The sequence below is a fragment of the Notothenia rossii genome (assembly GCF_949606895.1).
Source record: "Notothenia rossii genome assembly, chromosome: 7".
NCBI lineage: Eukaryota > Metazoa > Chordata > Actinopteri > Perciformes > Nototheniidae > Notothenia > Notothenia rossii.
The window spans coordinates 35,704,312-35,716,630 of record NC_136905.1 but is presented as its reverse complement, the minus strand read 5'-3'; the positions used below and the strand labels follow the sequence as shown (position 1 = coordinate 35,716,630).

Genomic DNA, 12,319 nt, shown 5'->3' with positions numbered 1-12,319 from the left:
TGAAAGGGAGAGACTAAAATGGGCAGGAAGGCGACAGCAGAGCACGTTCAGGGGCTGAGAGCTCCAGCAGGGGGGGACAGAGCACACTGACCCCAAATCTGTCACTGGGATGTCAAAATGCTTTTATTTAAAGGTCCCCAATCTTACTCTTTTTCAACAATGTATTATATGTCTCATATATATTCAAAACATGTCTCTGAAGTGTTAGGCTGAAGCAGATAATTTTAGCATCCCATAATCCCCTCTGTTTCAGCCCTGTTTCAAAAGTGCTGATTCTGTCACTATAGCTTTAAATGCTAACGAGCTGCTGCTGGCCACGCCCCTCTGAGAGATTTTGGTTTTTGTTTTAAACAATGGTGCTCTAGGAGGAGATTCAGGTGGGGAGGGGGGGGGGGTAGCTTGGTTGGTGATTGGCTAAGGGTTACACAACCCCAAAAAAAATTGTGACATCATAAAGTCGCCAAAATCTGTTCAGCTCATTTTCTGACAGGTTTTTATATAAATGGATCAGGACAAAAAGAGAGGAAATCTGTTCCTGAAACTTTACAATCTCTTTAGGGATACATATTTATGTATAAAAGACATGAAAAAGTGGATTTTGCATAATAGGTGACCTTTAATGATCTGCCAATACAAAGGTATTTTGTATGGAACTCAACATTCCAAAATTGTATTTTTATTGTTATGCTTAATATATAATAATTAATAGATGCTCATCCTTAAGATTTGTTTTATTATTAAAGTCCTTCTTGAACAGACTTTGGGGGATTAATAAAATAAGATTTAATTAATATTAACGTGGTCAACTAAATATTTTCTTTCTGCCAGTATTATCTTGTTCACATTGTTGTTGGACGGGCGAAGGTTACACAACACACAAAACAGATACACACTACATGTGCTTTATTTACTTACTCTCCACATAAAATCAAACTTTATTTATTTCGCACTTTTCATACAGCCGAAATAAAAACAGTACACAACTCACCCCCCTTTCTAGGTAACACATGCCTTTGTGATTGATAAAATACCTAAATAAAGAAAAACACAGCCACTAAACAAAACCAGAAAAAAAATAATAGATATAAAATATAAAAATGGAAATAAAAATAAAAAAAGGATGCAATTATAATACATATAATCAATTAAAACCCAAATGAATAAAGGTGGGTCTTGAGTTAAATTATAAAAAATGCCTCGTGTTTGAATAACAACATTCCATACATTAAAACAAAGTATCATTTATTTTTCAGTACAAGACACAAATAATTATTTACATGGCACAATATTACATTAACAAAAGCCAATCGCCAAGCATACTTTTCCTAATTAATCTGAGCCCTGTGTCATGAGCCTGAACACAAATACTTTACTCAGTCATATCCACTACTTTTTCTCTGGAAAATCATAAAACATTGATGTGTGACTACGAGACACAGAAACATTGTGGTGATTGTTTTTTCTCTTGATCAATATGTCTAGAAAGTGCTCAGAGCTTACTTCTACATCCAGTCCGGGAAACCCTTTCACTTTCTTTAATGAAAGACAATTCTATTCTACGATTCAGCTTTCATCAGTAATATCATTAAATATATTTATACCTCAAAATGACAATGATGACATGATTGCACAGGGTTAGAAAGCAACAGCTAGGCAGGATATAAACATTGGCAGAAGAGCAGCTATAGGTAAAGCCATAAAAATGAGACACCAAATTATTTACCAATCATTATTTTTATTGGAGTCATATTAATGGTCTTTTAATGGATTTAACGGTCAAGTACTTATAGGTGTTCCTTTTATATCGATACAAATGTTGAGTCAGCATGCACCACACACCAAAATGTCCTCACTGACTGCATCAATAAACTGTCGTTTGTCAATTAATTAGCTTTAGCAATAACTTTAACAAATTGTCATTATGTATTTACTAAATATTAAACAAATGACAAAAAGACACAAGCGTCCCAAAAATGTTGAAATCTCTCCTTAAAGGTCCCATGTCATGGCCATTTCTACTGATCATAATTCCATTGTTGAGGTATACTAGAATAGATTTATACTGTGCAATTTTCCAAACTCACATTGGTTTCTCAAACAGCATCTCTGTAAAGTATGTGTATTCACTCTCTTTCCTAAACGGCTTGTTGGAGCTCCTGCCGCCCCCCCCCCCCCCCCCCCCCCCTCCCCTCCCCTCCCTGTGAGCCCAGTGTGCTCTGATTGGTCGGGAAGTTGCGAGGCTCGTTGCTGCGATCTGCTGCGAGGAGCGGACAGGCTTCCGGGTCGGCGAAACAGCGAGAACAAGCGAAACTCATCCTGAGCACACACAAACACTCACAGCCGAAGTAAAAACAATAAGTGTGGCTTGATATTGAGTAAGAAAAAGGTTTATAACGCTGTGAGAATGGGTCTGCGGAGAGCATTTCTCCGCAATCCCAATTTAGCAGCCCGAAAAACGTTTACCAATTTAAACAGTTGTGGTAAATACCTTGTTTGTTTTAAACATCATAAATACACAAACAACAATGAATACCTACAGGTTGTGTACCCAAATCTCCCGCTGGTCCAAACAAAGTAGGAACAGCATCGTTCTTCAGTGCCCTACACTGTACATATCCGGCATGAATCGCTGAAAGGTTTGTGAAGCTTTGTTTTGAAAGGCTGGGAGACGGTGCGGACATAGCTCTAGGCGTGGCTACTGGGTATCCCTACGTAGCGATACCCAGGAAGAAAATTAGAAATCTCCAACGAGGCGTTTTAGAGAGGTCTTTTCTGTGTTAGAGTTTTACTCGCTACAGGGTGTACTTAAGAGGGGTTTTGACTCTGCAGACCGTTTACATGCATACAAACCTTCATAACACACAAGGGGACAGGCAATAACCGGAAAAGCATGACATGGGACCTTTAAAGTTGACAGGATCAACAGATCAGTTCTATAGAGCTGTTAACGTTATCTCAAACTGTCTGGAAAGAAACTAACTACTGATATCCTTTTCCCGCCAAATAGACTGTGTATATGGAGGAAATACCTTCTGCAGGTTTAGCAAACAAGAAGAAAGTGGTGGATACTTTATAATTAGGCCTCTTGCTTATTTCATCTCTCTTCAAAACTCTAGATTGGTGATTCATCATTTCAACGTACGTCACATAGCATCTGAAATTGGCGGGTCCTCCCTGATGTCACGTTCCTGTCAGGTCTTTTTCCAGCGCATCAATACTGATTGTAGCCTCTCCCGCTGAAATCACGTGACCCCAGTTTACACGTAGTAGCAGCCCCCTCGAGAGTATCCTCTGACACATGGTGTGTTGAAGTCTGCCAGCTCCACCTACATACTTTACATGTTGAGGTCTAACAATGTGGGCAGATTAAACAACGCTGGAAACACACTAATCCAACACAGTGCAGATAACACCTATTCCTACATGCAAGGAGTAACTTTAGTGTGTATGGTTTACAGCAGTGTGTGTGTGTGTGTGTGTGTGTGTGTGTGTGTGTGTGTGTGTGTGTGTGTGTGTGTGTGTGTGTGTGTGTGTGTGTGTGTGTGTGTGTGTGTGTGTGTGTGTGTGTGTGTGTGTGTGTGTGTGTGTGTGTGTGTGTGTGTGTGTGTGTGTGTGTGTGTTTAGGCAGTCTTTGGTCTCTGCACCGGCACTTGCAGGAAGACATCTGCCTTTTCTAATTCTGTCCCTGGCATGTGACAGTAACTGGGCAAGCGCAGATCGTAGCGGTGGCCGGAGCAGTCGAAAGCCTTGTCGTTGAGAGAGTACAGCTTATCTGTGATATCGTTGCGCACAACCAGGGCAAAAATCTTAGCAATGTAGCGATGTTTGGCAAAGAGCAGATAGAGTTTCTTCCTCCTCCACACCACATATCTGCAGGGGTTATCGGCACGCAGCGTCACCTGTGGAGAGGCAAACACACAGTACATGATAACAAAGAGGTGAGGCTGACAGGAAACATGCTGCCAATCATGTGTCAGTCAAAGGAGAACTCCATTTTATTACAATGTGGGTCTTATCTTGTAGTTTTGCCCATAGTTTAAGCAATGGCTGGGATCGAGAACAGATGGTTGTAATAGACTGGACATATCCTTTAATGGGAAAAGATAGGTAGGACAAAGAGAGTAGTGCAGTGTGGGCCGGTTTGGAAGTTATCCTCACAAAAGGTTCCCGTCAAAAAGCAATGTAATATTTCATTGGATTGGGCTTCTTAAATATAATCACAGGAAGTAAATAGCTAAGAAAACTACATAAAGGTAACATGACTTCACATCACCACCGCTAAGCTAACACAGCTAATGTTTTTGACATTATGACGTTACTGGTTATCAACCAACATTTTTAAGAAGCTTTAGACATTAACCAGTGGGGTTTTTACTGACTTGTTTTATGTCCTCGAACAAAACGAGGAAATTGTGTGAACCACAGACCCTACTTCAGAAATCTAACCAAAGAAACCTTGAAAAACCACTGACTCCAAGACGAGCGACCAAGAAATGCTATAATGGAAACTCATATCAGGGTTTAGGACTCATTCATTCTATAATCCATAACAATGTTAATTATCAAAGTCTGATCATTCGTGGAAGGGACAGTTGTGTTGGTATGCATGGGCAAACATTAGAAAAAATAATTGATATTGGCCGCCAAATGCCCCAAAAGATAAAAATAAACGTTCTAAGATAAACTAGTGTGTTCACCACTTTGGCCCATTGGTGACTTTCTAATAAGATGAGCAAGTGTTGAAGTATCCAGTGACCATTCACAAGACCAGGACCCAGGCGTGGCTCTCTAAAAATAGAACGCTGTTATCGTAAATGCTTTTCATTTAACCTTACGTGTTTCACAACATGACATGTCAAATTTGCTGTTGTGACGAAGAAAATAATTGTAACAATATATCAGAATTTGCACACACACACACACACACACACACACAAAATAATGTTTATAGGAACCATTTCATTTACTAAGATTGATTGGGTAAATACAGAATTTGGTGTGTAAGCCTTATCCTTAAATCAGTGTAGTATGCTTTATTGGCATGAATGTAACAAATTAGTCATTTAGGTTAAGCTGATGGTGTCATAAAGGTGTATGAATCTAAAATGTGGGTTACAGGCATAACAGTGTATGGTCGCAATGACATTCCTGAGTTATTAATAACTGAGATGTGTTTTAAAGGTTTGTGTGTTCAATTGACCTGGAAAACCCCCTCCTCCGATGGTCGGAGAGAGTCCCACTCAGGTGAATCCAGAAACTGGAAGGGGTAGATGTAATGCAGGAACTCTCCGTTAACCGTCACACAGACTCTGTAGGAGAACGGAGGGACATGTGGCATTACTCATCCCCCTTCCAATAGGAAACAATATTAGAAGAAAACAGTCAGGGTGCAGCAGGAGTGAAAGTCAACGCAACAACTGTACACACAACAACACTGTGTTCGTGCCCAGCTTATCAGTGGGATGTCCATGCAATAGCTTGAATTACTTTTTGGTTTTCATTTAGGTTACTTTCATTCTTCCTAATTAAAAAAAACATTTCATTAACAATTATTTATTCTCTCTAGTATGTTTTTGCACTTCATTTAATATTGACGTAATCCAAAAGTAATCAGGTTAAATGACTTTAGTATGTGCAAGTGTGCACACATACCTGTGTGTATTTGTAGTGTGTGCGTGTATTACAATATGTACAAACAGAGTGGAAAACTCAATCTCCCCCTGGGGTCCAATAAAGGTTCATCTTTATGTTAATATTTTGATACTCACATAAGCTTACTGATGACATTATACTAAGTTACAGTAATTGTAACAGAACCAACCAGCTAATGCTCCTGATGGCAAACTAAAGTGTGTGAATGTTAATGCAAAGATTGACAGAATCTGCCAAATAATAATACCTTGTGATGTTTAAAATATACATCCCTTTAAAAAAAGTTTCTGCTGTTGTAAGAGGACACAAGTCAGCTTAAAAGAACCATACAATTACAAATGTATATTATTCACCACATTTTCTGAGTTAAATGTTTAAACAGACTTCATCTTAACCAACACATGTTAATTCATTTTAAAGATGTTTTACGATGAAATAAAAACACTATTTCCTCCCAGAATTGGATATGTCAAATATTATAAACAGCATTGCTAATCACCAATGAAGCCAGTGGAAAATCAGAAGGACTAGTGCATATAGCAAAGTAAGAAAAATTACTCTAGATGGAAAATAGTGAAAAATATAATTTTGAATTCCAATGTAAAGTATTTAATTTGACTTTGAGTTCATTATTTCATTTAACAGGTACATATTTCACCTATTCCTGCATTTAACTTGCACCATTGATTCATTAGCATTTATGTTGTTTCTCTTTATGTCTTAAAAGTATGTTGCTTGGAGGAGCCAGACTTCAGACTCTGCAAACATCTATGAAGTAGCTATTGGGCACATGACAGTAACACTTTGTAATATTTTAATATTAGAATGCATTCTATGCTTTATTGTCTTTAATGGGGACATGTTTACACCTACATTTCTAGGGGAGGGCTGAGCTTGGGCCCCCTACAAATGAAGAGTTTATGATAGCATAATTTGTGATAGATATCCATTTGTGATAGATACTAATTATTAGGGGTGCACCGAATATTCGGCCACCGAAAATTATCGGCCGAAAATGGTTAAAAAGCCCTTTCGGTTAGCACCGAAAAAATATCACTGAATGTCAGAGAACAGGGTTACGTTGATCATACTCCGCATATTTGTCCGGGTGTTTTGATTTGAAGTGGTGGAGTAATCCCGAAGTGGTGAAAGTCTTTGCAGTTACACCCCCTCGAGAAATGTTAGCTGAACACGTTTTACAAATCGCAATCCGCGCCTCTTTCTCTGATATTCTGAAATATCTCCAAGCGGCAGACATGTTGGCTGTAAGCCAGCAGCGAGCATGGTCGCGCGCCGTGCTTGTCGCCGCGTTTTGATTACGTCATCACAACAACACGTTAGGTTACCAAACTTATAGGTGCATTTGTTGTTGTTGAAGGCGTGGCTGTTACAGTCTTTATTTACACTATTTTGATGTAGGCCTACTGGCCTAGATGTTTATGCAGTTTTAAAGCACCTTGGCTTTGTTCTGAATGCACTTTGTTGTAGTTATCCTACAGAGAAAAGAAAATGCACTTGACTTGGAATTAATGTACTGTATGCATTCAAAAGTTCTGAATAAATGTTTTATGGACCCATAATAGTGATTATTATTTAAGTTAAGTGTTGCCATAATCATGTCTTTTTCCATAATCAGGTAGCTGAACAACATTGGTAAAAAAAAATGTATACATTATATACAGTGGCGGCTGGTGGAAAATATTTTTGGTGGGGCTGTTGATATAGTGAGTAAAAAAATTATTTTGGGAGAAATTAGCCCTTAAATTGGGACTTCTGGTGATGTAATGGCCCCATAAAATCGTGGTTCTAGGGCCAGGAACAACCAGGCTGAGTCGGGCTGAGTATGCTAAACTAACTGCGGTCAAGCCAGCATCGGGAAAACCTAGTCAAGTCAGCCCTCACGTGATATTGCGCTGCGCGAATATCCTATGCATTACGGTAGAGTAAAGAAAAATCATCCCTCTGTGCTTAGATGAGAATAAAACAAAAACTGTCCAGTATCAAAGACTCATTTCACTTCAGGGTGATGGCAGGACATCCCATCTAGTCACTCAGAAAAAATCAGGACATTCTGATGTAGAGTTTCAAAATAGAAGACCTTTGAAATCTCTATTGTATGAGCTATCATCCCTGTTTTTAGATGAGAATAAAACAAAAACTGTCCAGTATCATAGATCCATCTCACTCCAGGGTGATGGCAGGACACCCCATCTAGTCACTCAGAAAAAATCAGGACATTCTGATGTACAGTTTCAAAATAAAATACCTTTGAAGTCTCATATATGAGCTATCATCCCTGTTTTTGGATGAGAATAAAACAAAGACTGTCCTGTATCATAGATCCATCTCACTCCAGGGTGATAGCAGGACACCCCATGTCGTCACTCAAAAAAAATCAGGACATTCTGATGTACAGTTTCAAAATAAAATACCTTTGAAGTCTCATATATGAGCTATCATCCCTGTCCCCAAAGGTCTTTTATTTTGAAACTGTACATTTTTTCTGAGTGACTAGATGGGATGTCCTGCTATCACCCTGAAGTGAAATGAGTCTTTGATACTGGACAGTTTTGTTTTATTCTCATCTAAACACAGAGGGAGGATTTGTTTTTTACTCCACCGTAATGCATAGGATATTCGCGCACCAGAATATCACGTGAGGCTGGCTGGCTTGACCGCAGTCTAAACTAGAGAGAGAATCGCTGTCAAGGGGGCTACAACTACAACAAGATGAACATATTTGACCGTGATTTAATTGTAATACAAGTTTCAAAAATGATGCCGAAGTAACAACATACTGATACCGGATTGTAAAAACCATGAATTAAGGCTTTGACAAGTCTGCAGACAGACGGCAGGCGAAAAACCTTTTAAAATGCGTGTTTTCTAATGGAGATTTGGCTAAGCTAACGTTGTAAATGCTCCGACCGTCCACACTCACAACAACGGCCTTTACAGACATAAATAAACCAGCGACTGTATTCGCCATGACACAGACAGTATGTGGTTTGTACTTGTTTAACTTTTGTCAAGTTTCTGAACAGATATGAAGAGCTGTGAGCGCTGAGTGCTAAGAGCTAACGGCTGTGTTGTTTTTCTGGGGAACTCACTGAAGATGACGTCACGGCTCCGCCTACACTGCGTTACTATACTACCCCAGTTCCTCACGAGTCTAAAAAACAACTCACGTCAACGCACGTAAGCAACGTGGGTGCCAACGTGAGCGCTCTCGTGACCAAAATATTTGACGGCGCTGATTGGCTGAAATTATGTTTCGGCGGCACAGTTTACTATTGAGACTTTTGCAACGTGCTGGTTGCTGCTGTTTGGCTCGGGGGCAGTGCCCCGTAATGATAAACTAATGCCAAGGGCAAGGCCAGGCAGGAAACATGTGACTTATCAGTAACTTTAGACATTGTAACACAATTTTAAACAAGATTTTATTGTAGATTATACATTTTACTGATACCAATTGTATGATATTTACCTTGTTCATTAAAAATAAAAAATATGAAATATATATATTTTTGAAATATATATATATAGGCTATATATATTTTTTTCTAATTTTTTTTTTATGTGGGAAGAGGTGGGGCGGCGCCCCTAGCGCCCCTATGGGCCGGCCGCCACTGATTATATATATATATATATATATATATTTCTATTAATCATTTTCGGCCTTTTGGCTTTCGGTTTTCGGCCAACTGTTTCCTATTTTCGGTATCGGTTTTGGCCAAGAATTTCCCATTCGGTGTACCCCTACTAATTATGTTTTTTAAGTTAGTTTGTGCACTAAAAAAAACTTTAAAAAATGTTGAACTGTGTCATATGCATCCCCACAGAAATGTTTTTAAATGTTTCTTATGATGCACAATTTATTTTGTTTGTTGTTATCCTCGGTGATGTAAACTAAGTAGATTTACAGTACTATTAAGTACAATTTTGAGGTACTTTTATTTTAGTATCTCCATTTTCTGCTACTTTTTACTTCTACCCTAACACAATTCAGAGGTATATAGTGTGCTTTTACTCCACTAAATGTATTGAATACTTTAAGATTACAGATCTGGATGAATGATGTGAAATATATTCAAGTGTTAAATCAGACTTTAGTTGCACCTGGAGTAAATCCACAAGCTACCCTGCAGTATACAAAGTCATTCAAACTAGATGCACCTTTACCAGCTTTGAGAACACTTTAATGATCAATAATTGTAAAACATATCATATATTAATCTGAAATGGACCAATCTTCACAATGAATACTTTTACTTTTGGTACTTTAACTATATTTTGATTGAAATACTTTTCTACTTTCACTTGAGTGATATTTTGAATGCAGGACTTACATGAGAATTCCTACACTCTGGTACGTTTAGTTTATTCAAATACAGTACTTATTCCACCTCTGGTTAGTCTTAAACAAAACGTGCAAATAATCTCCTGCAGATCAAAACGTCATTAAAACTTTAAATAGGCCTACAGAAAGTGTGAGACTATATTCATGTTGAAGGTAAACACAGGTCACCTGCCAGACAGCAGCACCGACAGCTTGTCTATGGCAGTCTTCCCCTCCACGGCGAAGCACTGGTCCCTCTCTAGGGTGTGGATGTCTCCCTCACAGCAGGTCACTATCTTCCCGAAGTGAGTGAGCGACACCCCCAGCTTCTTAAACATGCAATTGTAGAGCTCCTGGAAGTCCTCACTGAGGGACACGCTCCTCAGGCGGTAGGACACATGCAGCACCTGTCCCAGACAAACCCCGAACAGGGCGAAGCTCCACAGGAAGGAGTCCGTGGTGCAGGGGTCCCCCCAGGCCCACAGGGTGGAGCAGAAGAAGCCCAGGGTGAGGAAGGTGAAGAGGTAGAGGAGCCCGTAGAAGCCGCTGCCGCCCATGAAGCCGAGGAACAGGAGGATGTTGGCGAGGTGGAACACGGAGCCCTCCGCGGACTCCCGCCACGCCTCACACAGGGGCTGCCCCGTCGCAGCCTCCACCGTGAAGTTCAGGGCCTCCAAGTCCAGAGGCTCCAGGTCCATGTCAAGTGAAGAAAACTACCAGAGCATTGGAGCCATGGGAGTCACAGAGCGGAGGAACACGCGCAACATGTCCCGAGTGTTCACCTGACTGTGTGAAAACGAAAGCACCGAGATAACACCGGAAATAGCCTCAGTAGAAGGACACAACTGACCGATAATTTTTTTCTAAATTCGTGTTCCCATAAACAATTTGGCTGTTATATTTCATATTCTAGGTTTTGGGCAACAAAACTAATTGTATTAAACTAGAACCAAACAGTATGTTTAATAATAACAATAATAAATGGGATTTATATAGCGCTTTTCTAGACCCAAAGACGCTTTACATTATGAGTCAGGTCGACAAACAAAACAAGAACAAAAACACAAACAAAAACAAAAACAAAAACAAAAACAAAACAAAAACAGAAAAGCAGTCAGGAGGATGTTGGTTCAGAGGGGGGAGGGGCGGGTTTAAGGATAAGCAGAGTTGAAGAGGTGGGTTTTGAGACGGGACTGGAACAGGGTGAGGTTTATTGCATGTATCCAACTTTTTGTAAGTAAGTTGGTAAATTAGTTGGCTTTGGCTACCAGAATATATATTATGTTTCATTCTGGTTCCATGGCGTAAGGACACAGGTCACGCAAGAAATAAAAAATGTTCAGCGGGCTCTTTAAACCTCAGTCAAACATATTACACTTTTATTTTGAAAGTCAAAACATCATATTTCCGGTTTGTATGTTTCACTGCGTAGCTTGACCATGGCTGGCCTCAGTAATAAAATATGATGTGAATATGATAGCAGGGGTCCCCTTGGTCCTGCTGTCCTCCTGATTCTAAATGTGAACTGTGATGTGTTGGGGAAATGAAACCAAAAAACAATTACAAATATGATTAATTATGAATAATAAGTGTTAAAGCTGCTGCGCGAGTGAACATATATATATATATTCTCATAAATCAGAAAAATGAAGGGTTATGAATGTGAGCCTGCTAAAGGTGACTATTACTGTTTATTACTGTTTACTGGTTGGGATAAAGTGAGTGTGGGTGATATCTGGGGCAGCAGAGAATCCCAAGCGTATTTCACTTCAGACATAAGGGGTCTGGCCCCGTTTTCGGATGAGGGGTAATGACAAAGGAAAGCAGAGGAAGGGCATCAGCTGCCAGCTTTTGAGCTATTTTTATGAGGATGAGAGAATATAACAGAACTGTTGCATGTGTCTCTGTAAATGTTTAACAAGCGAATGGATTTATCTCCCTGCATAGGACATCATACTTTTTAGAGTATTTCCACTCACGGGCTGTTTGAGTGTGTCTGCATACCTGATATTAAATTGAGAGAAATCAGATAGCCACCAGGTTTTGGGAGTAATGGATTACATGTAACTGGATCACGTAATCAGGATACATAAAAGTAACTTTTTCCTTACAGCGACATAAAAAAAGGTGTGATCAGATTACCCAAAAGTTAGCCTATAAAATAAAGCGCATTAGCTTTTGAGTATTTGCTCATTTGTTTCATTGTTGGTCTACTTCCTGAATTTGCTTAATGAAATACAGGTTTTTCTTTTTTTAAAAAACAATTTCTAAGGTTACATTGTTCTGTTGTCTCACATAATACATTTACAGTAAGATTTGATATTTATT

The 12,319-nt window shown here is 39.3% G+C and overlaps 1 protein-coding gene across 1 annotated transcript; it reads right to left on the bottom strand.

The window, feature by feature from the left end:
• Positions 1-3,348: 3,348 nt before the first annotated feature.
• Positions 3,349-12,108, bottom strand: popdc3 (popeye domain cAMP effector 3). Its single transcript, XM_079692495.1, has 3 exons — positions 10,181-12,108; positions 5,201-5,309; positions 3,349-3,899 (listed from the first exon to the last, which is right to left on the bottom strand). The coding sequence occupies exons 1-3, from the start codon at positions 10,687-10,689 to the stop codon at positions 3,621-3,623; spliced, it is 897 nt and encodes a 298-aa protein (XP_079548621.1). The 5' UTR covers positions 10,690-12,108; the 3' UTR covers positions 3,349-3,620.
• Between the last annotated feature and the right edge of the window lie 211 nt (positions 12,109-12,319).

Coding starts and splice junctions, on each gene's coding strand:
- popdc3 (XM_079692495.1), bottom strand. CDS start 10,689: ATGGACCTGGAGCCTCTGGACTTGGAGGCCCTGAACTTCACGGTGGAG. Junction 5,310..10,180: donor TCGGTGCTGCTGTCTGGCAG/GTGACCTGTGTT, acceptor GTTCTCCTACAG/AGTCTGTGTGACGGTTAACG. Junction 3,900..5,200: donor CGGAGGAGGGGGTTTTCCAG/GTCAATTGAACA, acceptor GCCTCTCCACAG/GTGACGCTGCGTGCCGATAA.